Source organism: Glarea lozoyensis, assembly GCF_000409485.1.
Source record: "Glarea lozoyensis ATCC 20868 chromosome Unknown GLAREA16, whole genome shotgun sequence".
NCBI lineage: Eukaryota > Fungi > Ascomycota > Leotiomycetes > Helotiales > Helotiaceae > Glarea > Glarea lozoyensis.
The window spans coordinates 952,634-978,970 of NW_007360990.1; the positions used below are offsets into that span (position 1 = coordinate 952,634).

General features: G+C 47.2%; 9 protein-coding genes across 9 annotated transcripts; 4 read left to right on the forward strand and 5 right to left on the reverse strand.

Annotated features, from left to right (window-relative positions):
- Window positions 1-1,201: 1,201 nt before the first annotated feature.
- Window positions 1,202-2,964, reverse strand: GLAREA_07597 (uncharacterized protein; the record flags this gene model as incomplete). Its single annotated transcript, XM_008082285.1, has 3 exons — window positions 1,202-1,913; window positions 1,964-2,606; window positions 2,664-2,964. 3 exons carry the CDS (start codon window positions 2,962-2,964, stop codon window positions 1,202-1,204), a joined length of 1,656 nt encoding a protein of 551 aa, XP_008080476.1.
- Window positions 2,965-5,099: 2,135 nt separating this feature from the next.
- On the reverse strand, window positions 5,100-7,064 carry GLAREA_07598 (uncharacterized protein; the record flags this gene model as incomplete). Its single annotated transcript, XM_008082286.1, has 6 exons — window positions 5,100-5,530; window positions 5,612-5,956; window positions 6,012-6,472; window positions 6,524-6,637; window positions 6,700-6,770; window positions 6,879-7,064. 6 exons carry the CDS (start codon window positions 7,062-7,064, stop codon window positions 5,100-5,102), a joined length of 1,608 nt encoding a protein of 535 aa, XP_008080477.1.
- Window positions 7,065-7,607: 543 nt separating this feature from the next.
- Window positions 7,608-10,260, reverse strand: GLAREA_07599 (WD40 repeat-like protein; the record flags this gene model as incomplete). The annotated part of the gene is made up of 7 exons (XM_008082287.1): window positions 7,608-7,975; window positions 8,025-8,174; window positions 8,229-8,286; window positions 8,335-9,039; window positions 9,089-9,647; window positions 9,697-10,000; window positions 10,044-10,260. 7 exons carry the CDS (start codon window positions 10,258-10,260, stop codon window positions 7,608-7,610), a joined length of 2,361 nt encoding a protein of 786 aa, XP_008080478.1.
- Window positions 10,261-10,706: 446 nt separating this feature from the next.
- GLAREA_07600 (SNARE-like protein) lies at window positions 10,707-12,358 on the reverse strand (the record flags this gene model as incomplete). The annotated part of the gene is made up of 4 exons (XM_008082288.1): window positions 10,707-10,796; window positions 10,851-11,670; window positions 11,720-11,913; window positions 11,981-12,358. 4 exons carry the CDS (start codon window positions 12,356-12,358, stop codon window positions 10,707-10,709), a joined length of 1,482 nt encoding a protein of 493 aa, XP_008080479.1.
- A 713-nt stretch (window positions 12,359-13,071) lies between these two features.
- Window positions 13,072-15,961, forward strand: GLAREA_07601 (uncharacterized protein; the record flags this gene model as incomplete). The annotated part of the gene is made up of 4 exons (XM_008082289.1): window positions 13,072-14,268; window positions 14,322-14,976; window positions 15,055-15,885; window positions 15,939-15,961. 4 exons carry the CDS (start codon window positions 13,072-13,074, stop codon window positions 15,959-15,961), a joined length of 2,706 nt encoding a protein of 901 aa, XP_008080480.1.
- A 1,939-nt stretch (window positions 15,962-17,900) lies between these two features.
- Window positions 17,901-19,871, forward strand: GLAREA_07602 (Multidrug resistance efflux transporter EmrE; the record flags this gene model as incomplete). The annotated part of the gene is made up of 8 exons (XM_008082290.1): window positions 17,901-17,914; window positions 17,986-18,029; window positions 18,085-18,110; window positions 18,183-18,273; window positions 18,325-18,576; window positions 18,624-18,915; window positions 18,962-19,475; window positions 19,701-19,871. 8 exons carry the CDS (start codon window positions 17,901-17,903, stop codon window positions 19,869-19,871), a joined length of 1,404 nt encoding a protein of 467 aa, XP_008080481.1.
- Window positions 19,872-20,740: 869 nt separating this feature from the next.
- On the reverse strand, window positions 20,741-21,619 carry GLAREA_07603 (Ribosomal protein S3 C-terminal; the record flags this gene model as incomplete). The annotated part of the gene is made up of 2 exons (XM_008082291.1): window positions 20,741-21,503; window positions 21,591-21,619. The coding sequence occupies 2 exons, from the start codon at window positions 21,617-21,619 to the stop codon at window positions 20,741-20,743; spliced, it is 792 nt and encodes a 263-aa protein (XP_008080482.1).
- A 471-nt stretch (window positions 21,620-22,090) lies between these two features.
- GLAREA_07604 (uncharacterized protein) lies at window positions 22,091-22,903 on the forward strand (the record flags this gene model as incomplete). Its single annotated transcript, XM_008082292.1, has 1 exon — window positions 22,091-22,903. The coding sequence occupies one exon, from the start codon at window positions 22,091-22,093 to the stop codon at window positions 22,901-22,903; it is 813 nt and encodes a 270-aa protein (XP_008080483.1).
- Window positions 22,904-23,583: 680 nt separating this feature from the next.
- GLAREA_07605 ((Phosphotyrosine protein) phosphatases II) lies at window positions 23,584-26,295 on the forward strand (the record flags this gene model as incomplete). Its single annotated transcript, XM_008082293.1, has 2 exons — window positions 23,584-25,967; window positions 26,172-26,295. 2 exons carry the CDS (start codon window positions 23,584-23,586, stop codon window positions 26,293-26,295), a joined length of 2,508 nt encoding a protein of 835 aa, XP_008080484.1.
- Between the last annotated feature and the right edge of the window lie 42 nt (window positions 26,296-26,337).

The window sequence follows — 26,337 nt, forward strand, 5'->3', positions numbered from 1 at the left end:
TCATGCAGCTCCTCAATTCCAATGTGTTGGTCGCCCGGATTTATGCAGTCAGGTGGTGGTGCGGTTACACGACTATCGCATACAAAACGCTGGGCACAAATATTCCCAAACTTTACCAAGAGTATACTCGGCATGACAGCAGTCTTATAGTCTGATTGAAGAACGGTATTAAATCACATGGTAGCAGATACTCAAGGCAGTCAATAAGAATACATTCCTTCCACCCCTTGCCGCCCTCGAGCCGCCTCCTCGCCTGGCTCGCTCTCGCTTGCCTCGCAGAGATGCGGTGCTGCGATAGGCCGTAACATATCCCTTTCTCGGCATCTTGAGCCTCATACACACAGATCGAGCGATTTTACTGCAATGAGGAACAAATGCCGACGTGAAGTCATGGATAGCAAATGCCTGCTTTGCACTCGGTAACACAACAACTCCCACCCCTAATATGTCTCTTACATCGTCGATGCACAGCGACTTCCGTTATGGGAAACTCATGGGGCGGGAAATATATGTGATATACGACCGTACGTATAGTCTTCCTCTCGCAAAACTCATGCATATGCGTTGTCTTTCCGATTGGTTGTGGGTGCGGTAGCCGTGTCCCTATACGCCATCGTTTTATGCCCGAAGCCTAAACTTGTTGTTTGCATGTCCAACTCTATTATGCCATGTCCTACTCTAATATAGGTGGTGTGAGGAGTTTGTGTAACAGGATGCACAAGCCATGGTCCCGAGTTCCTGGGGATTGTATGGGTGCGTCCTGTTACTAACTGCAGTTGGTTGGGTGCATTTTCCGTTTCGGGCATGTATCACGTTCTGAAGAAACATAGCAATTTCTATTCTCGACAAATTCAAAATGATGTCAATGTTTGCTTTTTCTTGGGGAATTGGTGTAGTAGGTACAACATATGATATTCTCATTCATGAAGTCGTCGTATCTACGTTCTTGTTTTAGTATAAGGTTAATAATCGTACAAATCCCCCCTTATAACCCCACGGAAATCCAAAAGCAGAAATAGAAACTCCCTTTAATCCAACCTCAAAAATGTCATTCATCCATACACATCGAAAGTACGGAAACGCAAAGGCAAGTCCAATATGGGTATGCGCAAGTACAGCTACTCCGATGCCGAAAGAGAAAAAGCTACATGGGGTAACTATATTTGATTACTTTCAAACGTCGGACTTAAGCGCCTCGAACCTACAACACCAAAGCCACTGCGCCGAGGGCTCCAGCTCCGAAGACAGCGATCAAAGCCATCATCGAGCCCGGGGTGCTCTTGGAAGCAGCACCAGTGAATTGCACTGGCCCGGAGGGTGTAGGCGTGTATTGGACGCCGGCATATGTGCTGGTCGTCGCGGCGCAGGAGCTGCAGAATGGGCTCTTTGCTGCAGGTGTGGTGTACACGATTGATGGGGTGACGGTTGGTGTGTATTGACATGTGGTGCATGCTGGCATCTCGCTCATGGCCGAGTAGGAAGTGTAGACTGCTGCTTGGCTGAAGGCTGGGGTTGTGGCCCAAGGGCAGACTGCTGTGAGAGTTGTGCCAGGGCAGTTTGCGCATGGGTAGATTGTCGCTGGTGCCGGTGGTGTTGCGCATGCAGGGCAGTATGTAGAGGTTGCGGTTATGAATGCGGTGTAGGCAATGGATTGGGAAGATAATGCGCAGACGTAACATGGTGCTGTTGCGATGTAGGTATTGTAGATTGGCTTTTGGTAAGTGGCCAATGCTGATGTGATGGTCGAGGTAACGGTTGATCCTGGAGCAATGGTGGAGCAGAGTTCGGTGACGGTCACAGAGACGACAATTTCAACACCAATGCAGGAGACAGTTGGGACCGCGGGGGTGACATATGGTGGTGGAGGAGTCGTCACTGGGTATGGAGGAGTGGTTGTTGGTCCACCTGGAATACTGCAATATCGTTAGGTTTACTCAGAATTATGCCGCGACGGAAGACTTACACTGCGCTGGAGCTGTTGGTATATCCAGTTGGTTTGATTGGCCCAGATGGTTGAATAGGAATGGTGGTGTTGCTTAGATAGCAAGTTCCATCACCCTTTGGCAGACCGCTTTCACACTTGCAAGATTTAGAGCATCCATCACCATCAACGACGTTTCCATCATCGCATTCCTCTCCGATAGCAGTATCCCATTTCCCGTCGCCACACCCGGCTGGAGTAGCACCACGAGTGATGATGTATGGAAGACCCGAGTGTCCGTCACCATATGTTTGAGTACCAGGGAAGACAACACCATCAGCGATGGCAATAGCCTGGAAACCGTTCATACCAACAGATGGGTAGACAGAGAAAGCTTCATGAACAGAGCAGCCCCAGTTGGAAAGATAGGCATCAGTGAGGGTATCGATTGCTGGGGAAGATGCGACGATGTGAACCTTGTCATAGCAGGAGAGTTTGCCTCGAACTTCGAAGGTTCCGAAGTACGAAAGAGCGTCGACATTGGACACTGCGATGTTGTCATAGTATTGAGAGAGTGAGAAGTAGAGACCTGTATTGGAAGCACCACTGAGGGATTTGCCAGAGGCAGCAAACTTGATCGAGTTGTTGATCAAAACATCTTTGGCGTGGTTGGATTGATCAGCACCTATATTGCTCTTGGATTAGTAAAAGCCTTCCGCAATAGCTATTCAGAACATCTCACCATGGATAATGATGTTTCCAGTCACAGCCGGACCCCAGACGTTCTTCGTGTCAATGAGAACTTGCAGTTGAGCTTGGTTGCTTGCTCCAAAGTCATCACCAAAGATGATTGCTTTGAACGAGGCAAAGTCGGCAGTGGTCAAGGCTCGGAATTGTGCTTCTGTAACCACCTTGGTGGTAAATCCTAGATCGACAGCATTTCCCTGCTCGCGACCGACGAGGGAATCGAGGAAGAGGAGATCTTCAGCAAGAGCCGAAGAGACGATAGCCGAGAAGGCAGCGAAAGCCGAAGACCACTTCATATTGAAATGAGGTGAGATTAATGAGGTAGAAGATTAAGTAAGGGGCAAAAGAGTGAAAATTAGGACGAATCCTGAACGAGTGACTATGCTTGAAAAGCGTGGATGAGATGGAGAGTGAAAGAGGGTAAGGGACACAAGAAAAACATGAAGCTATATACAAACCCCAAAGAGTCTTTAATTTCCACACTCGGTACGGATGTTTGTTGTCAGTTCAGGGGAACCCTTTCCCTGAAATCCAGAACTCACTATTAGCGGTTAGGAACTGAAGTGTTCGCACCTCAACCAATGCCACCGGAGCCTCGTCACGGAACCTGGCAACCACATAGTCTCCTCCATGCAAGCCATGTGCTTGTGTTTTCCAGCCTTAGAGCAAGACCCAATGATTCTTTAGGATTAGCCCGTGACTCTCAAATAGGGAAGTATCAAGTCCGAGTCTGCGGGTGAGTATGGGGACGAGACGAAGCGTTGCTGCAAGGTACCAGGAACCAAAGCTACTCCGGATCGTCGTACATATCAAACTCAGAAATTGATTCTGAGTTGTGATAGCTATGCCCTCAGAGACTTTTAAACCAAAAGGAAAAATAACTGCGCCATTAGAAGAACGAGAAGATCAATAACAGAGGTATCACCCGATGAAGCGACTACGAAAACGCGGCTCTCCAGGAAAACCTCCACGGCGTCTCGCACGTTTGACTCGACCATTAGGCATGAGCGGTTCGCTTGAAGCCTTGAGCTGTAGTTCCTGTCAGCAGTGATCCTTTGCTCAAACCTATCCAGCCACTAACCTTCGACGACTATGCGTAGCCCGTATGGGGGCTGTGGATTTTCAACCCGAAGAGGGACGTTAATGTGATGCATGTCGTCGGACACTCAGCCGTATTCTCCTTCCCGCTCCCGAAACACCTGTGACTTTTCGACTCATCAAGAACGACAACTCGATATACGGTAAATACCACGCGCTTGGCTGCCGTTGTACGAGTCCAACGGCGTTCATGGTACGTGAGGTTTTACTACGATATGGGCATATTCCGTTGTCTTGGTTGTGGAGGAAAGATCCCGAACCTGCGGCTCAGCTTCCCCTCAAAGACCTGTTGAACTTCGCCGTATTAGGCAATCGAAACCTTGGCGTTGCATACCGACTGGATGAGCGACGCAAGGATAGCATTGACGGTTCTTTAAAATGCTTAACTGGAGACGTCGTTCAGGGGCCGAAACAGGCTATAAAAAACAAGTCATGAATTCTTGTATCACCCATAAGCGTATAAATAGCATCAACCCAGAGAACAGAAGGATTAAAATTTAACCCGTAAGGCTGCATGAAGATTTAATCTCCTTTTCCGGGCAATATCGTAGGACAAGCATTGTCTCTGTAATTGGATAGTCATTGGGGAACAGTCAATAGATGTCCAGCCCTATGAAATTTAGGATTCTTGTGTCTGCCAAATGGGAAATCATCACCGAGTTTCGCAGTTTATCCACCAAGAGCGAACAACCATATTCGAACCTCTACGTTCCTCTGGCTTCTATGACGAGAGGGTTAACACTCATGTGTCATTGCCGTTCAAAAACTGTTCGGAAAGAATGTTAGGCCGGTCTTACTTGGCCGATTTTTGTTAGCGAGTACATGTATAATCACAGCCGTACATGATATTAAGAGAATAATAGGGGATGCGGACTTTGAGATTGACCGCCGATATTCGGCAGTTTGAAGGACTATGCTCAGAGACATGCAAAGAGGCGGTCGTTGAAATTCTGCCTTGGCGTTGTTCTGTCCCTTGATAGTAGCCACTTCTGATATCGGCCGCTTCGCTGAACGGGACGGAACTAGGGGAAGACTACCACGCAGAAGCTGTTTACAGAAATTTTCAGGTTAGTAAGTTTCAGCTTGATCTGTGTCGCGAGTTGAACAGAGCCAAGTGACAAAGATGCCGAAAACTTTGATACACCATTCGATTGAGGTGTCTACTTAGCTAGCAGATCCGCTGAAACAGTATTATCCCTCCATCGGAAATGCCGATTTAATTCATAGTTAAGCTATTGGATACTGTCTTCGGTGCTTAGAAATCAGCAAGTATTCAAACATCACCACAAAATTCCAATCACACCCATCACAAACACAGTACTTACCTCCATCTCTAATCAACATGCTGCAACCCAACCCTGCCCTCTCTCCTACCCTCTACGAAAACGACCGGCGGCGTATATCTCGTCCTACCATGTGCAAAATAGACCACAACCGCTAGCAAAATAACACCAAACCAGACAGCAGGCGCCCAATTAGCAGTCTCCAGCGTGACAGGCAATTCAGCTGGGAAACAGCACCAAATAATGCAGAACCCACTGTATGCAAATGCGAATGCGTTGATCGGTATACCATATCTTCCAAGACTCCATCGCGCGTGTGGTAAAGGACGACCTTGGAGGCGAAGGAGGAGAACGCAGCCAATGGATATCATGTAAGTTGATAGTAGAGCGAGTAGGGTGAGCGAGATGATGATGTTGAATGCGAGATTGGAGCCGAAGTTTATCAGGCAGAGAAGGCCAGCGAGGAGGGAGGTGAGATAGACTGCATTGTCAGGGACTTGGCGTTTGTGGTTCATCTACTCTATTCAGTCCCGTTGCATCGCTTATTACGAATGTTAACAACTCACCTTAGAAATCCATTTCGAGAATGGAAACCCTTTGTCTCTGCTGAAGGCCCAGAGTTCTCTACTCGTCGTGGCCAAGGCAGTAATATTCCCCGAGAATATGAGGATAAGCAAGACGACTAGAAGGAAGGTTGTTAGAGCATCCGAGCCTGTATTTTGGAATAGAACGAGATATGGTGCATCGGCTTCCAGGGCGACGTCAAGTGGTCCGATACAGAAAAGCATCGTTAGAAGCATAGCCAAACCCATAACGACGTTTAGCACGAAGGACCACCACATAGCCAGAGGCACATTGCGGGAGGCGTCTTCTACTTCTTCGGCAATATGAACCGCGCTATCGGAGCCTAGGTGCCTATTAGAAACAGCGACTAAGATCCTCGGAAGGTGGTTGGGACTCACCCAAATTGCAATATAGAACGCTGACTTGCGTAATGAGAAGGCTTGCCCCCATATTTCCCCACCCACTTCCATTTTCGAAGTGAGTAAACACCTCCTTGGCACTAGTCTTTGGAGCCAAAGCTAGTACCGCGATCATAGTAACAAAAAATCCCCCAAGATGTCCGAATAAACTAATTGTCTCAATCATTGGCAATGCTTTGGCGCCCCACGTGTTAAAGAAAATGGTGATAATCAGAAACGCCAACATGAGGAGCGTATATTGCCATGCTGGGAACAAGAAATCGCTGTCTTTTACATCAACGAGTGTTTGAATAAGCGTCGCAAGCACAAATACAGAGGATGAAACAGAGGCGAGCCAACCAAGAGTGGACATCCATCCCGAGGCATATGAACAGATCTTCTGGTACTGAGGAGGAGCGAACTCAGAGACCCAGTGGTATTGCCCACCTGAAGTTGGTGACCTTGGAGCTGGTGAGCACTGGGCTGTCACCTTGTTTAGACGATTCACTTACATGCTCGCCATTTCAGCAAGACTTGCGACAAGAGAGCTGTAGCATATGACAGTACCCAGAAATACCCAAAATAGACCCGCGAAGCCTCCATTCAATAAGCCAGCTCCTAATGACCTGTAACGATGTCAGCTTTGCTCTTTCTAGGAGAAGTGGAACAGATCAAAAGGCAGAAATACACTAAGACGAATTCCCAAGTTGCCATATAAATACTGATGAAGCCCAAGGTACTGAGCAGATTGAAATTTCTCTATTGGTTTCTACTAGTCAGTTTCTTCTTCCTAGTCCGAGCATTTTTCAATTGTCCCAAGCTTGCGACAAGCCGCAAATTAATTAGAGATGTCATAGGCACACCGACCTTGAACTCTTGCTTTTTTCCCAGTCTCGCCATATCAACCTCATCACTGCTATTCCCTCCATGTGAAGAATCATTCGGGTCCGTGAGGAGAACCACGTTTGGATTGGCTGTCGATTCCTGTGAGGATGAATCGTAGGGCCCCTTCATTTCAATTCCTTGCCCGTGATGGAAGTTACGCGACGCCATCGAGATTTCAGGTTTCTTTTCTTCCATCAGACTATTGGGTGGGTAGAACAGTTGCTAATAAAGCTTAGAAGATCCGAATTTGAGTGTGTGTTAGACGATTGATTGGAGCACAAAAGGATAGCGACAACTAAGATGTCTTTCTACGTGCACCATGCGCTTATCGCATACGCCGTTGGGTAAAGGCACTTAGAAACAAACGCCGATCGAGACCACGAACCGGCCTATCTGTGGATGCAATTCAATCGCCGTAATGGGAATGGTTTGTGGGTCGCCAATGTGAAGCTTTTGCACCTATCGGGAAGCCCCACTTATGTCGATGGCACCAAAGTTCGAGATTCCTCGTACAGATCCTCCATGCAGCGTTACATTTTCTACGGTTATCTCAGCTGCATAGATTTCCCGCATGCATCAAATAGTGATACGTTTGGCCGAAACTAAACCGGGCTCTGATCTTTACTTCTGCTAAAGAAGAAGTAAAGATATTTCCAAAGTTGACGATATCGTCGAGCTGGCCATGTAACTTGTACCTCGGATTCTTGACTGTCAAGAGTCATTGGACATTGACACGTCTTCATTTTCCGAAGTCGTGTTTCCTGCTGCGTCGCTTTTCATGCTGGTAAAAGCGAAGACTTGATAATGGTGTTTATCTTTGCTAAGAACGACGATGCGTCGAAGGTTAAGATCAAGCTGATTAAGCCCTCTGATCTCCAAGCTTCTAGGGACAAAATGGCCACCGTCCGTGAACTTGTGAATTGAGAAGCGCTTTTCAATTTCCTCATTATTGAAAGAAACTGGACTATGGGCCGCATCTTTGGGACGGTACGGAACGTATTCCATACTATAAGTTCCTTTATCCGAACTCACTGTCCCCGCAGGTGCGTCAAATGGAATAGTCAACAGGTGGTGGGTTTCTAGTCTTATTAGTTTCGATTATCTTACTTTCATATAGCACGCACATACCGTTTGTCTCCCACAGGATCAACAGGTGACCGGTAGATTGTAATTTCAGATCTCGGATTGATCCGCCAGTTAATTTGAGCAATGACGAAGACGTGTCTTTAATGGTGCTGAGTCCCCGTTCAAGACTATAAGTGACACGAGTAACTTGTACTATGAACGGTTAGTTCTGTCAAGAATAATTGCATTGTAGTTTAAATGACTTACTTAAGTCGTGAGCCCCTGTCGGGACAAAGGCAACGTAGGCCTGAGATACTGACGGTCGCTATCGCTACCGTTAGAGACAAGTACATCGAGTCTTTGGATCGCGTACCTTGCTAATCATACAGAAGTCAAGCAGGGACTTATCATGTCCGGATCCAACTTCTTGAGGAGTCCCAAATATAACGTTTCGCTTTTCGGCATTGGCTATCTGGCCAAATACCTCTTTTGCTTGGTCTGTTAGGTGCGTACACAGAAGCTCGACCCGAGGTAGTGATTTGATGTATGGAATGCCCTGTTCTTGTTTATGGAGTTGCTTGTCAAGTAGCTCGAACATGCGAACACCTTTCTCCGACTGGCCCCATGGGTTTTTAGCCTCATCTGGCGTGCTCTCTCCCAGATATACTTCTAATGGGCTCGTCGTCATACAAGTTTGAATGTAGAGCAATACCTTGCTGTGATCTAGGGAAGATTCTTTTTCCAGCTCGTCCTCTTTTGGAACGCTAGAGTCAGCGGAGAGTCTGTCAATTTCGTATCGCATCCAGGCAGTGAACGCCGAGAAGAGATCAATCTCGTCGACCACCTGAATCAAAATCTTTGAAGCCACAAGATGGAGACAAGAAACGGTGTCCATAATACGGCCGACATCTTTACTGGAAAATCCAACGGTGTCATTAGTGCCTTGGAATTTGGCGATTCCTGAGAAGCGACTCAGGATCATTGAACACCGCTCTAACGCGGGCAACATATTTTCATGTACCAAACGGCGCAAATTTTCGAGTCCAGTGAACACGGCTTTCTCCCATCGTTTTAGACCCTAAGTGCGTTAAACCCAGTAATTATGACAATAAATAATGTCGACTTACTCTCTCTTGAAGCTCATCGACTAACCATTCTTTTACTGCGGGAAATGTATGGCCTGTGGCAACAGAGTGATACAGACCCTGCACAATGTCCCCTTTAGCCTTCTCCTGCAGAGTTTCATTGATGTTACGTATAAACCTTCCAGGGAGCTCTTGAGTTGACTTCCATTCATTAACCATTAAGATTTGTACTTGATGGATGTATCTTAAGAGGTTTTGAAGAGCGGTAGAACGTGAAGCCAACAGCGAGAGGTAGTCACTTGTTGCGGAGATGAATCGCAAATCTAACGCCGCCACGTACAAGATTCTTGAATCACCATTCTCGAGTAGTAATGAGTGGGTGGAACTCTGGGGATGAGAACTATGGCGAACAAAATTGAGTGATATCCCTTCAGAAGTTGTTGGTAGGGAAAAGGACCCGATGAAAAACGAGTCATAGATAGTAAGATGAACTAGTCCATGTTTAGTCCCAACAACCATTACATCGACGGCTCTATTATCTTTGGGATCAAATGGGCGAAATAGAGCATCCAACGAAGATCTAGAACAGAAGACATCATCCCTAATTTATATCAGTAATCATCCCAAAGACTCGGGGGCGAGAGACATACGACGTGCCCCCGGCAGGCAATAGACTAAGTTTAGGCAAACTTCGTTCAATATCGATCATAGAAAGATCTCTTGGTAAATCCAAAGATATGGTATCCTTTGAGATGAAAGAATCAGACTTCAAAACATCCTCCCACGTCGCGACCTTTCTTGAGCTTGACGTTTTATCGGTAATGTTAGAACCCCACCCCATACATGTAATGCCAGAGACGTTCTCCCCTGTGGAGAATTGATGTACAATTTTAGTGCTTTCTGCTCCAACAAGTCGGACGGAGCCATCGTTCCACGCAATTGCAAGTAACTGACCTGATAAAATTAGTCAATATTTGGGGTCTGTTGGCTTTCTCACCGTTCGGCTTCCATTTGATGCTCTCAACCCTCAACTTTCCTGTCTTTTGCGCGGCCCCATATACTCTTTGGCCGTTCAGACGATATATGAGAACTTGTTGATCTGTTGTGCCAAGTGCAACCAAGTCCATGGACGGGCAGTATGAAATGAGACAAGGGTCGGCCGCCTGAGGTAGAGATTTTTCACCCACAAGCTTGAGCAGGGAAGGGTTGCTCATCGTGGCTCGATTTTTGACTCTTCTTCTTCTATGGAGCGCAGTCTCTACGAAGAAGTTCCAGCATGTCTGGGTGATGGAAATACTTCGAAGTACTTTCAACTTCTGGTGAATTTTTAGTGGAGGCAGTCACGACGCGCTCGGCGCGTTCTTACCGCCAAGCGAGACAGGAAAACACATGACAATTTGGACATTCAAATCAGACAAATTTCGAGTCAGGACATTACACCGCGGCTCTTAGTTCGCCGTGTGATGCCATCAATAATAGTTATCAGGTATTGAGAGCTCGTGATAGTATCGGATTACTAGATCTTTGAGATTTCCATCTCATTGAAGAAATCTAAGGAATCTACGCTAACAGAATATCAACCATTGGGTATGCACGTAAACCCATCCTGCGCCATGCAGTAGAAATCCCATGAACTTTTTGCCTGTACCCAATGTACCCTCTACTCAATCAAGTAAGAGTCTGCAACAGACTTGATCTCTTTGGAGAAAGTGACAGTCTCATCCATTTCGAGAAGCGTAACATCGTGGACCTAATTATGTTGTTAGTTTTGGAATAAGTAATGCTTTTTTTTGGGCAAACTTACATCAACATCGATGAATGGTTTAGTCTTGCTAAATTTGACCTGCATGGGAAAGAACTCGTTCTCATCTGCGGCTTGAGCCTCAAATTCAAACGACCCGCTTGCGTTATCCTCGTCGACCAGACCAATCGTCCACTCGAGGCTGTCGCCAGATACTTCGTATGTCGCGTCAAAGCTTGACACAGCAGGCTCGCTAGTAGAATAAGGGATAACAACAGTAACATCTTTTAATGGATCGCCACCAGTGAGTTCGTACTCAACTGTGATGTTGTATGTATCATCTGAGCCTCGGTTGACCCATACAGTAAATGTGATTGGAAGAGCGCTAGAATCGTCTGGTTTCGGCGTTGCTCGCCATCGAAGAACACCCACAGAGATATTAACCGGGAACCCCTTTGCGGTATTGGCCATTTGGATCGTCTTATTATTGTTGAAAAGATTCTTGTCCACATTAGGATGTGTTTTGAATTGTACGCCATGACTAGCATTTGCGGTGAGGTCCACTTTGACCTTTGTCAACGTGGGATCTGAGATCTTCAATTGCAAATCGCCTGCGATTACCAGCGAGTTCAAAGCACCCTCTCTCGATAACTTAGCGTTGATAGTCTCGGCAATTGTAACGTGTATGGCATCACGATCCAAAGATGAAGAGATGCGTGGTGCAGCTTTCTCTGACGGAACATGTGTAGGGTTGTTGGGAACCAGTGGAGTGGACGCTGTTTCTTCCACTTCGGCGCCCATATCGCCTCTGACGCGCTCGAACATGTCGGTTGTCTTTGACTTCTTGCCTAGCTGCATGCCCTTTCCTTTCAGCGCGCCGGCCCTGTATAAGCATTAGTATGAAATTAGAGAGGTGTATGGGGATCTCTGACTTGGACGATTTGTTCTTTTCTGCCTCGTACGAATCGTAGGTTTCTGTAACGGCTGAACGGGCGGGTGGTGTGTATGTCGGGTATACAGGTGCTCTTGAGACATTGCCTCTCCCACTTCTGGATATCTCTTTGCGCTGCATTTCCAATTGCTTCGCTTTTCGTTTTCTCTCTTCAGTGGCCTCCAGTTCTTTATTCTACAGCAAGTAAGCACAATTCAGAGAGCAACAACCGTGTAGAGGGTGTGTGTAGAAGCCATCGTACCCGTGAAATGATCTCTTGTATCCTCTCTTCGTGACTCTCCATCTCCAAGAAGGTTTTGATTTGACTGATTGTTAGGTTTTCCCTATAACCCAAGGTCACCAGCTCATCGAACGCGCTCAAGAGCTCGTAAGCATTTCGCAAAATTTCCCTCTCATCCAAAGTTTTACAGGTGCTAGTAACGACCTGTGCGAACAGGTGTAGGGAATCAATGTCTTGCAGGATATTCGATTGGCGATTTGTTATAAGGACCATGTAGAGTTCATCGAGGGGTTGGTAAACGAATCGGACATTGTCTTGCTCTACTGTAGTATGCTGAGTGCTACTGTCTGCTAGTTTTGGAAATGATGCAAGTAGAGCTTCGATTCTCGACCGTTGCATCTCTCGAAACTGTCTGGAAAGGACAGCTTTCCCCCCCCTCGTACAGATTGACGCCGCAAGAACGACCTATAGCCATATTAGAGATATTTGAGGCAATTGTTTTGAGACTCTGCGCACCATATTGTAAAATAAAAGTCGGGAGTGTGAGGGGTTGGCGGTAGAGTGAAATCGGTCTTGCTGTTCAGAATGTGGTTTACAGCGCCCGCCAGATCAGAGACGGTGGACCCGCTTCAACATGAGCAACGCCCCAACCACGTGATGAGCAGGAGGGCTCAAGTGGAGTCCCACGCTAAGTTGCGGCAGCTAGGCCGCATTCAGCCGGGAATCGATTTCAACTGCCAACCCTGAACGAGACTCGTCTCATCCAACCTCACATTCAACCTGATCTCTACCATCGACGTAGGTTTCCAGAACAGTACTCCGAAGTAATGTGATCCTATTCATACGCGCTCATACACCCGTACAGCATCTTGAACTTCTACACGACATCTAGTGGACGCTAAATTGCCTAGTCAATCATTTACTACCTCTGAGAGAATCTGCTGTGGCAGCACGAGCCCTTTCCAGTGGTTCTTGTTGTTTGGCGTGTTGACTGCAGCAGAATATATACAACCGCCGCTGTCGTACCCGGCATCAGAAGAGCTTTCAATCAAGGGATTTATCGTCGCACGTCGCACATATACATCCAATTTCACGCCCTGTGACAGTACGCCATGGCGGACGACATGGAGATCTCGTCGGACCATGGCCATAATGTTGACGATGACATCGACATTGATATCGACTTTACTACTGGAGAGGCAGATGAGATTGGGGACGAAGATTACATGGTGGACGAGGCGCCAGCGGAAACAGCTTTTGGCCACCCATATCTACCTTCAGCAGGTCAGGACGGCTCTACAGTTGACGATGTTGCTATGTTTGACGAAACAAGTGGGGAAGACCACAGGCTTGACGAGGGCTCCGTCGGAGATGTTACGATCACCCTGGAGGATGGTTCTTTCGCGGAGCTCCCTGAGAACATGGAATTACCTGGCTCATCATTTATAATGGACGGCACTTCGGATCTAGCAATAGGATTCGATGTTGATGAGCCAATGTCATCTTCGAATTTGCTGAATCAGCTAGTTGGTGATGCAGGTGCTGTTCAGAATGATTTTGAACCAATTGTCATGATGGATAAGGTTTCCGAAGCTTTTGCTGAAGGGTACGAACCAGCGGGGCCTGGTAGTTTTACTCCGCGACCAAGCATGAATGATGTTGCACCGAAAGTTGAAGATAGCATATCCGGGCAAAATCTGCAGTCAGAAAATCCCCAGGTCCCTCATGTTGGGTCTCCGGGTGAAGCTACCCCTTCTGGAGTGGCCCTTTCTCAGCCCGCTTCGAATTCAAATCTAGTATCATCGGATCTAAACGAAGAGCTGAACGCAGCACAGCCTTTATCAGAGCAGTCATTGAACGCTGACGGCATAGTAAAAGTAAATTCCCCTACATCAGCTATAGAAGACAATCCATCGCCCGATGTAAATACCAAAGGTGAAAATGGAACCAAATCTGAATATGGAAATCATACTGAGTCCTCGGCAAACCCTCCGACATCGCCACAAGAACACAGTCCACAGACCAGTCTACACAACAACGCGGCCAATATCGACTGTGAAAATACTGCCAATGACGGTACCATTATCGTTGGACCGGACGTTGTAGTTGCCTGGCAATCCAATGAGTATTCGTTATTTCCAAAATCTGAATCTGACAGCCCAGACAGCTTTTTCCTTTCAGACTTGGAAATAATTGGGCGGCCATTGAGCGAGTTTCTTCTGTCAATACGTGAGGTTCTTAGCGACGAGCTTCAGGATGAAGATGAGCTTTGCATGGCCGTTGGTGATTTAGGCCTTGAGTTTGAAGAGGTAAGCAAACTTTTTTAACCCGCTTACGCTATGCACGCTAATTCGTTACTTAGACATCTATTCATTGTCAAGATTATACTTTAAGCCAAGTGATTGATGTTTTTCACAAGCTGTTAGTCAACGACGGCCAGGATATTCATCCTTTATATCTGAATCTAAATACGAGACCAAACTTCGCCAAGCGGTACGATCTGTGTGTCTCTGGCGTTGCAGGTGGTAAAGGCTTGTCAGACGTAATCGTCTATAGCGAAGAGGGCGGAAGCCAAGAGGATATTCGAGATGATACCATCGGTGCAGAAAACAGGGACTTAGTTGATGACGAAGTAGAAAACGATGAGTCGGACAACCCAGCCGAAACCCAAGAGAATGAAGCCTTTAGCAAGGAGCTTAGTACTCAATCTGTTGCGACGGGAGATGTAGCAGACACTAACGACACTAATGAGAATCTCGAACCTGTCGAGCACTCATCCAAGCTAACCTCGACTGATGCGGCGGGTCAAGAAACATTACAGAACCCGCCAGTATTCGACAACCCTCTACCGAATGATTTCTTGAAATCGAACGACGGTCAATCTGAAGACCACAGCGCACCAGACGAGGAAGACGACCTGATCGACTATTCAGACGAAGAACCGGAGGTGCCGAGTGAACAAGAAGCAGCTAAAGCACATGGCAAGAGCAAATACACTAATAGCTCAATACAAAAAGGTAATTTGGATTCTTTTCTATTATCCTGTCAAAAGTCAAACTCCCATCACTGTGCTAACTCAGGTGTCTTTTTAATAGAAGAACAATATACAAAAGACGACGAAGATGCAGTGGAAGCGCCTACGATATCGATTTCACCAGGCGTAGAGGAAGGCGCACTCGGTAATTATGATGCAAGTCTCGTGTCCGAGCAAGACGGTTTTCAAGACGATGGCTCTGCAGCTGTAGACCAACCGAATGGTGAGATTGAATCTGATCACAACGAACAAGGGAACGACATAGTAGGCGGGGCAGCTGAAGATCCAAGCGAAGTTGAGAATCCTATCCAGGATGACGACTCTAATGTGGGAAATGTTGAAAACATAGGCGAAAGCCATGAATACGCCGCAGAAGACCAAGCCACGGACCCGAACCAACTTGACAGTGCTAACCATGAAGACCCAAACCACGACGAGTTCCACTTTTTCGAAGGCGAACTTGACCTTGGAATCAACCAAGACGGTTTCCAGCTTGAAGGCGACGTAGATTTTCTAGATAACGGGGAGGGAATACAAGCAACAGTTGTCGATGAGCAAGAATTCGCCGACGCCGCCGACTCGAGCGCTACCGTCAGTGCTGGTGAGCCCCAAGAAGAAGATGATTTTGTAGGTCAAGAATACAACGAAGATGCAGAAGAAGAGCTTGTCCCAACGAACGAGGGAAATGGTAGCCGCGATGTCGAAAACCAAGATGAAACGAAGCTCGACTTAGACAAACCAGCCGGTGATGAGATTGATTACGATGAGGTTGAAATCAAGTTAGCCACAACCCTGGGAAGCCGGCCAGATGCTTCACCGATGACCAATGGTTCATCCAAAAGACCCCTTTCCGAGGTAGACGTTGACGATGCCGTGACTACAACAGATAAAGGTTGGAATTCCCCTTCAAACTGAACGCAGATAGACTTACTGACATTCTTCCAGAAGCCAAACGGCCACGTTCGTAATTGGGCTTCGATGCTGAGGTCATATGTCACTTTTACCCATCTTCAACATCGTCGGCATTTTGTTTTGGTCATCGCGACGCTCGATATATTCCTATCCCAGACTATTTTTCCGCCACCTTTGAGCACTTGGACATCCGTGGACATCAGTCTCGAGTTCAACGCCATACGAATTATCCGACGAACTCATTTGATACCTAACCTCCCAACGAAGCATTGCGACATACTAATATTGTAAGATAGGAACAAACACAGTAGGTCCCGCAGGTATTTTCTATCCTTCGCTAACCTTAATTTGAAACCCCTTTTCGTCAATATCTGGCCCCTCTTCTAATCAGCGCTCGGCGCTTGCATAATCATATAACTCTAGCACCTGGATACCTTAGCTTAGTTTGGCGTTCTGTTTTTTGTTCTTGCATATGGGGAGGGAAAAAGCACCGTGACAGATGGCATATAAGGAGGAATATTTGCTCGCAACTCCGTTTATGGTTCTTATATCAACATTGGGGTTGGTATTAATCCACCAAAACAGCTTGCCTGGTTTACGAGCGTCGAGGGGAAATGATGGTCTGGTACTATTGGTACCATTGGTAGACCATGAGAGAGGTTGAGTAGTAGTGTAAGAGATTTAGAATAGCAGTGTCGTTCACTGATAATTACGAACAACCTGAACACAATCCACCACGCTTGTCATTTACTGATTTTTCCTTGGGATGTTTTGCTGTGGGACCTAATTTATGGCAACCATAGGTAACGTAGTTATGAAAGTGCAAAAAGATACACAGATCTGATCGTCGAATACAGTGCCACAGGGCAAAACCCAACTTCCTTGAGCTACGAGTATGTGATCGGAATGCGAACTGGGGAAGCCCGGTATTTTTTATCTAGAATTCAGACTTTCCAGTTATATGCAAAAGTTTGTACTGAACAATTCTCAACTTCTCCGGGTCGAAGCAGAAGGTGCCAATCTAGTAACTATTCAACACAAGCTAACAAGCCTTTTAATGCAGGAGTTGGTTCAGTTCAATAATTCGTGGCCTGGGAAAAACATGATTAGCTTCGACACTTAGTACTTTATATTGCCCCACAGTCAACGCGGCCACCTGTGTATTCCACGCCTCGCTTGTGTTGCTCAAAGCTTCGAAGACTCCAACGAAGCTCACAGCGTGCAGGTTGTGCGGCCGAGTCTCTCTCAGGGGAACTTGGGGGCGGAGCAGTCCGTACTGCGTCTAAAAATAAATGCTCAGTTTGGTTTTGGTGGCGTGGCGTGTTGGGACTTGGGAGGGACCCGCTAATCGCGGTGCAAGTCAAGTGCTGAGACCGCTGATCGGTGAACTGGCCTTGCACGTTTTGGTGGTCTCCAAGTCACTGAGAACACTCCTGCCAGTGTTTCACATCACATCCTCTCACCCATTGTTGCAGCGCCTAGAGCCGCAACATCCCATTGTCCGCACTGAACAGATCGCGGTGTCTTCTTCCATCTACTGCACGATCAATCTCTTCCAATAATTATATTTGCGCGTGATAGTCTGGTTTGGGCTGGAGTTGTGGCGGTTCTTTCTTAGTAGATACACCACCATCTTCGTTCTCGGCTCCGCGCCTTTGATTGTTTCAACGATAGCAGAGCGCCCTCTTCATCCAACAAACACCGACCGTCAGACTCGACCACGCACCTGCCAGCGACGATAGGTATTCGGGCTGCGCCGAAAGCAAGCGCAGACATTACAGTCTTTACGAACATCATCACACGAGAACAGTCACCAGCCATCTTTAGTACGGGGTAGCACGCCCTAGCGGACAGAACGTTTTTGCGCGAAGATACGACCTTCCTCGATTTAGACTATTTCTAGCCATCGAACGAGGCCCAAATACTACTTGTGCGAGGGTGAGGAGGTTGAATACATCGGGCTCTACAGGAAGTGCGCATACACAATCTGCGAAGATGCTGGAAGACAAGTATGTCGATGCGCTGGCCCTTTGACACAGATGCGCCGCGGACATCACCACAGTGGCTAACGATGGGGCAGATATATTGGCTTGGCTCTGGCCATTACCTCTACAATGGCGATCGGTTAGTTTTTTGTCGTGTAGGCTCTTCATAGCCGTATTCTGATGCTGTTCTCTAGGAACGAGTTTTGTGATTACAAAAAAGGTACGAAAATTCAGGACACAACTGCTGGCCAAGTACGCGAGAAAATAGATCGGGATTCTGACACTTCTCTAGGGTCTCATAGACGCAGAAGAAAGACATGGTTTTGAGGGTGATGGATTCTCATATTTGAAGAGCCCCATATGGTGGGCGGGTATAATAGCTCGTACGCGCCCAAGTCCATCATGCTCCGAAATTTGGCTAACACCACACGCAGTCATTATCGGAGAAATAGCGAATTTCGCAGCGTACGCTTTTGCGCCAGCGATTCTAGTAACGCCTCTGGGAGCGTTGAGTGTGTTGATAGGAGCTGTTTTGGGGTCATATTTCTTAAAAGAAGAACTGGGAATATTAGGAAAATTGGGTTGCGCAATTTGTTTAATTGGCTCCGTCATAATAGTCCTACATGCCCCTCCAGACGAAGAAATCACGACAATTGATGAAATTCTAAACTACGCGATTCAACCAGGTACGTATCATTTACCCCTTTCCCCTGCGTAAATCTGACAGGCACAGGGTTCCTCCTATTCTGCTTTACGGTATTAGTTTTTGCAGTCGTTATGATATACCGAGTTGCGCCACGATATGGAAAGCAGAATCCTCTCATTTACCTGTCGATTTGTTCGACGGTTGGATCGGTTTCGGTCATGTCTGTTAAAGCATTCGGTATTGCAGTCAAGCTCACTTTTGCTGGCAACAACCAATTTTCGCACCCATCGACATATGTGTTCATCATCGTCACGACAGTCTGTATTTTGACGCAGATGAATTACTTCAATAAGGCACTGAGCCAATTCCCAACATCAATGTATGTAAATCCCACAGGATGCTGACAGCATAGCTAATTGTTACAGTGTCAATCCACTGTATTACGTGACCTTCACAACCTCCACACTCTGCGCCTCATTCATCCTTTACGGCGGATTCAATACTTCAGACGCCGTAAACACACTTTCGCTAATTTCTGGCTTCCTCGTAATATTCACAGGAGTCTATCTCCTCAATCTCTCTCGCAGCGATCCAGACGGGCATAAACTCATACATGGTGGAATGGATGGAATAGCAACAGACCCGATCTCTGGAATTCAAACAAGACGTTCTATGCAATCGCGACGCTCGATGGATCCTCACCGCATGTCGTCTGCCGGCTACAGACAATCACAAGGTGAAGACAGGGGTTTAATACATGCATACGATGAGGAAGAGCATAACACTGGGTTTGGGCTCGCGGATCTAGCGAGCAGCGATGAGGACGAGGTGCATCCGCACAAGGCGAACGGACACGCGAAGAAACTGTATCCCAATGGCAGCGCGAGCGCGAGCGCGAGCAAAAGGAGTTTCTCGGAACCGATTGAGAGGGAACGGTCCGTAAGTAGGAAAAGTTCTCCTCTGCCGCGGTAGCGCGGGATTGCCGAGAATTTTGTTTTGAATGCATAAAGTTTTTTCCTACTCCTCCTCTACTGCTTTGGGCTATGGCATTTGTGGGGTTCGGCGCCACGGGTTTTCTTGCCTTTGTTTTCTGTGCATAGGAGGCCTCGTCATGAGTGAAACGGTGAGGCTTCAGTGGGAGGTGGAGCGGGTTGACACGCACAGATCTACCTTTCTGTCTGGATGTACTATGTCAAAGGCATAGGTGATGCGCGAACATCAGTGGCAGCCACGAAATCGGGAAGAAACCAAGCGATGAATTATGAGAGGTGGCCCGGTCTGGCGTTTTCTGGACTGGTCAAGAAGGTAGCGTGTGCACATGCATATGACTACTGAGGGGCTCTGGGGGATTGTATACTATGTCTCCTGTTCTGTTCTAAGTAGAATTAGAATTGTATTTATGAATGGGAGCGGAGTTTGGGGGGTTGGGAATGGAGGGGAAAGGATGTGTAGATATATAAATATTGATATATATGTGTATATGATTGAGTTTTCGCAAAGGGGATTTTATTTGGGGTGTATTTTGGGGGCTGGGTGATGAGAGATACAGTAGATCGACGGCTTGTTAGTGAGAAACTTATGTACAGTATTCTCAGCATAGTAGAATTATGTATAAGTGTAAGATAGTAAGTCAGGGTGTCTAACAACCTAGTGCTACTGGATCTAGAGTATGTAGTAAGTTATATATCCAAAAACAGAAGTGACATTATCTGGATGCGTAGCCGCCTTGGGCGACTTCCGAGGAACAACTGATCAGGGAGAACAATGTGAAGTATGAGTGCAGACACACGTAGCTTTTGACCGATCATGTTTACATTTATAATTTTTGTTTAGGATAGGTATTCTTACCATCTTACTCCTAAGATTGGTAGACGCAGGACAGTAGGGTTCTAATGTACATAGGCAGTGACGTGTTGATTCTTTTAGCACTTTAAGAACATAGAGAGGACTGATGACAACAGGTATTGCGTCAAAATGGAGTGACTGGATTTGTGGTCTTTATTGTATTTTCATTCCATGGCAAGAATTACAAGCCCGCATGCGAGAATAGGTCTGGCCTAGAAAGCTCGTTTTCTGACATGTAGCAATCTAAGATTCTAAGATCGAATTTCCCACGCGCCCGACTCTCTGGACTTTCCCTTCCGCAAAAATCCTCAAAGAACTCCGCTCTTGACGCAATGAAGAAAATATCAACCCCGTCATGCCTACTGTTCCTCAACAGCCTGAACCTCCTCACCACCTTCCTGCTCTGACGCACGTTGAGCCTCAGCAGCAGCTTGTGCGGCAGCGGCCTTAGCACCGTAATCTTGGGACATTGGCTGAACGACACTCTGCTCCTCCTTTGGCTCGATAATGGTGACACTGTCTGGCAAGCTCTTTTGTGGTCCGCTCTTTCCTTCTGGGTCAGATCCACGCATAATCTTGACCTTGATACCGAGGACACCTTGTCTGAGGAGAACGTGACGGGTAGCGTGGTCGATGAAATCCTTTGCTGGTTGACCGGAGTGGATCATGAAGCCATCAGTGAACTTCATGGACTTCGCACGAGCAGCACGTAGCTTTCCGGAGACGACAACCTCACAACCCTTAGCACCAGACTCCATGATGAATCGGAGGACACCATAGCAGGCTCTTCGGACGGCCAAACCGTTGAGGAGCTTATATCTGAGAGACTCGCATTGTGCGACGGCGGAGAGACCACGGTTTTGGACCTTGGCGGCGTAGAGGGAAACTGAGTTTTCTGGGAACTTGAAACGCTTCTGGATGAGTGATGTGAGTTCTCGAATGCGTCGTCCTTGCTCTCCCAAGACTTCTTGTGTGTGTGTTGCGCGGATAATGATGTCGGTCACTGTTGGAGTAACGCGGACCTCAACTCCTGAGTATCCCTCCTCGGCCAACTCGCGTTGGAAGAACTCGTTCAATTCGGCGTAGAAGACACCGTCTGCGACGAACTTTCTGCGCTTTGAACTACATGGCGGGGGGTGTCAGCAAGTATATCTTCATTTCCGTGCTTCTTTACACTTTCCCAGATGATACAAAATGGAGTTTGCTTACATCGCGGTTCCTGGAACTCCGGAGGCCATGATGTCTGGTTTGTGATGTCGGATTGAACCTGGTGTTGAGGTTCAATGTGTTTTGTCGTCGATGAGATCCAGCTTCCACTTCGAGGAAATATCGAAAATAATGTTCGGTTGTTGTGTGCGGACGCATCGTCTCGCCCCCACCAGAGAGGCTAGTATCCAATAAGCGAGCCCACTTGACGGATGATCACGAGATTTGAGCTTTGGCCATGTTGAATGATACCTCAGCCTTGTGGTGTATACCCCTGTATTTGTTGAAGACGTACAGTATGCGGAAAATGAAGATGGAATTAGTTTATTAGGAGATGATTTAGCGTGTGTTGATCTTATACTATCTAATGCCTCTCTATACTTATCTGTGGTTGTGGTAGGCGGTTGTCTTGTTGATACCCAGGACCAACTGTACTTCATAAGTCCCGCACTACAATCTTCAACGATCTCTCGTGTAGACTCATCTTTATTACCTGCTTGACAATGTTGTCTACATTCCATCTCTTTCCGAAGCTGCCCAAGGAGATGCGGCTCCAAATCTACGAGAGTACATTCGAAGCACGAATTCTCCAACTAGGTGTCGACGCAGGCGTCCCTTTCCCCCCAGGAATAGGGCTTCTAGGATACAGCAACGGGCCCACGAAACAGCTACACACACACCTTCCTAGCCTCTTTGCCGTGTGCATCGAATCTCGCGATATGTGCAAATCCGTTTTCGTCGCATGCGGTCCAACCTTCATCCATCCCAGATTAGACACGCTGTATATCTCTCACTATGCGATCATGAGAATGGTCTACACCGAATCAGCCAAAGCCTGCGGATCGTCAGCGTACTCGCTTGCGGCATTTGATAGGGTTGCGATAGAATTCGGCGTCGAGAGCCTCCCAGAGGATGTTGCAGGATGGAAGGAAAAGCCGAAGACCTGGCGGGTCAGACGTGGCATTAGAGAGCTCTGCGCGCCTAAAGTGTCGCCAGCGACGGATTACGCAGAGTTCTTCAGGTGTTTCGGAGCGCCGAGAGAGATATTACTTGTGAATGCTGGCAAGCTCAGGTGGTATGGTGGTTCCTCTAAGTTTGGCAGTTGGCGGAGTATTGAGCTGGTCGCGACAGAGATAAACAACACTGACCAGGTAAACTTGGTAGATTTTCTCAAAGCACAGTTGCCATCATCATTGACTGGAGCGAGAACGGAATTGACGGTTGTAGATGCGCGTAAGGATCATTTGGTTTGTTTGACCTGTCCCTATTCCTGGACCACATGGCGCGACAAGATGGAGATATACTCATACTCATGATTGTCAGACCTTTAAGGGCTGCAAGTTCTGTGAGATTTGAGCTTCTCTAGCTAAGGTTACTCCAGGTCTCGTCAATCAGAGGCTACCGATACCAATACTCTGGGCCTTGACTACCTATACTCGAGTACTCCCTGGGTTAATAAGAAGGCAGCGCTCCAAATTGTAGTGGACGGTTTGGTATCTACACGTGATCAAATATGAAATTCGAGATCTGAAGCTTTGGCCATGCGTGCCTCGCGATAATTCTTGACGCCTCAGCCTCGTGGTGGGGTTTGCAACTCTTCTCAATGCTCCCCTTGCTATTGATGAGCAGAGCATATTTTACGGCATTTATTTACTACTATTATTTTTCTATAACCATCCGTCTCGGATACCTTGGTGCGATATATCAACAATTAATTAACGCCAAACTTCCTCGCTGTTCTCTTCTGCGTTGACAAGCCAACTGGAAGGCTCGGCCAATAGTGATTGCGGGTCCCGATCGACCATGTGGACTCTCAAGCTGTCTCGAAAAGGCTGATAACACAAACGTCACTAGACTGCACAAACTTATGTGAAAGACGTCCAACGCGCTTTGTATGACAACTTCTCATACACATTCGTAGCACCTATCATTTTGTCATGAAAAGGCCTCCACTTCTTCAGTCTCCCAGCTCGCGATATCAGCAGCCACACCCAAGATGACCGACAACCTCAAGACACCAAAAGTCAACACCAGGAAATCTGCGGAAATCAATCCACCAAAAGACCTTCTTCAAGTTGAGGACGTCCAGCTTTTGGCTGAAGGGATAACGACCGTGGTGACATTACACCTCAAGGCGCACCATCTCATCTGCTACAGCAGCCCCTCAACTCCTCCCCAAGGGACATCTACACCCAGCAAACCTGCGAAGAGCAGATCAGTGGTGTTCGCATATGCTCTCTTCTCCTCTGTCATCTACCGGCCAACTCCGCCAACTTCCAGTCATCAATCTTCAATACGAATCCGAACGCGCGACTTCCGGTTTGCCAGACTCATCTTCAACCAGGACAAGCAGGCTAGGGATGTTTTCGAGACCTTAAAATCATGTACATGCACGCTAGGAAGCATCGATAAGCTGTATGCCTTCGAATGCGTACAGCCCAACGGCGAAGGGATCAATGGGTGGGAGATTTACGATGCCAAAGCAGAGTGGAAAAGACAGGGGATTAGTGACAAGGAACCAGATAGAGGTTGGAGAATATCAAAGATAAATGTCGATTATGGGTTTTCAGAAACCTATCCAGCCCTACTACCTGTTCCTTCCAGCATCTCCGACAATACCTTGAATTATGCTGGTAGATATCGATCGAGGGCCCGGATTCCTGCGTTAACGTACCTACACCCAGTTAATAATTGCTCGATTACAAGATGTTCGCAACCCCTGACTGGCCTTCGAGGGAATCGAAGTATCCAAGACGAGAAGCTCGTTGCGGCGTGTTTTTCGGCTTCCGCGCCTCTTGCAGAACGTGATGTGAACTCGAGCATATCAAGCCGGGCGAGCCCAGCGTCTAGTCAGGTTGATCTCGATTTAGAAAAGGTGGAAGGAGAATTGAGCGATACGGAAAAGTTGGAGGACCAGATGATATCCGCTTCATCGAAGATTGAAATTCAGGATGCGCCTCACATTTATGGAGCGCAGCAGAACAATCTCATCGTCGATGCTCGTCCTACTGTTAATGCTTTGGCAATGCAGGCAGCGGGAAAGGGCTCGGAAAATATGGAGCACTACAAATTCGCGAAGAAAGCATATTTGGGAATTGATAACATCCATGTCATGCGAAAGTCACTTGATGTGGTCATCGAGGCTATCAAGGATTCCGATGTGTCGAAACTTCCTCCAAACCGCGACTTACTAGCTAAGAGCGGATGGCTTAAGCACATCACGGGAGTACTAGATGGATCGGCTCTCATTGCTCGCCAAGTTGGAATTCAACACTCACATGTTCTGATACACTGCTCGGATGGATGGGACCGCACCAGTCAACTGAGTGCCCTATCTCAATTGATGCTTGATCCTTACTACAGAACTATTGAGGGATTTGTAGTGCTTGTGGAAAAGGACTGGCTGTCCTATGGACACATGTTTCAACTTAGAGGAGGCTATTTGAATAGCGAGAAGTGGTTCAAAATAGATAAGGATGCTATGGCCGGCTCAGCGATCAATCCTGGCGACCGTGGAGAAGGTCGAAGTGATACGTTCGAAACTTTGTTTCAAGGCACGAAACGTCTATTTGCTAAAACGCAGACATCAGCCCAAGATCACGCAGATCGGGAGTCAGGGGATCTTCTCGAAGACGCCAAAAGTGCCAATTCTGCTAAAGAAGCTACAGATTTAGAAAATATCAGTCCGATTTTCCACCAATTCCTCGATGCCACTTATCAACTTCTCCACCAGCACCCTACACGCTTTGAATTCAACGAGCGATTTTTGAAGCGAATGTTATACCACCTGTACTCCTGCCAATACGGAACATTTCTTTACAACAACGAGAAGTCAAGACTTGACGCCAGAGTTCATGAACGCACTAACAGCGTCTGGGGATACTTCCTAGCAAACAAAGTGCAGTTCCTAAATCCACAATACAACGGAGAAATTAACGACAATGTCAGAGGTCAAGAGCGCCTTTTGTTTCCAAAATTGGATAAAGTGCGGTGGTGGAACGATGTCTTCAACCGAAGTGACGCAGACATGAACGGGCCCAGCAACGCTGTCACAGAAAGATACCTTGGCGGAGACATGACTCCAGATCGTGGACGGAGTAGTCCTAGTCCGCGACCTAATCCTAATAATCTCGGAATCAACCAGGGTGTCTTGACAGGCGTGGAGACTGCACACGCGGCCTTGACGGTTAATCGAACATCAAGTCCCACGAGAGTTGTATCCAATGGTGCAGTTGCCGGCTTCGCGACCCTGAGAGACGGTATTGCAGGACTAGGTTTAGGCAAGGGGAAGTCAGCATCTGGAAGCTCGAGTGGTGCCAACGGCGGGAATAGCCCAGCGAGCTGGAAAGGCAAAGGCAGGGAAATGGAGGTCGAAATGCAGTAAGATTGCATGCGATAATGATGAAATGATGGGAAATGATCTTCTGGAAATGGATAAGAAATGGTCCCAAAGAAAGGGCATGAATTGTGTACAGGCGTTTTCTTTGGCGGGATTGAAAGACTTCTAGCATAGACTTGGGGAGACTCGGTTGATATCGTCTCGTGAAGAGTTAGCTCTGTGCCTGTATTTATGAGCACTGACAGGAGGGAATTGGAAATACAGACATCCTGTATCAAGTTTACGGGTTTCTCCACTGCCAATGTATCACGAGATATGGTAGCAATTAAATCAGGGGTATTCCGGATCGAGAAGACCAATCTTGTATAACCTGAGGTGTTGAAGGCCAAGGAAAATGTCTTCTATAATTAC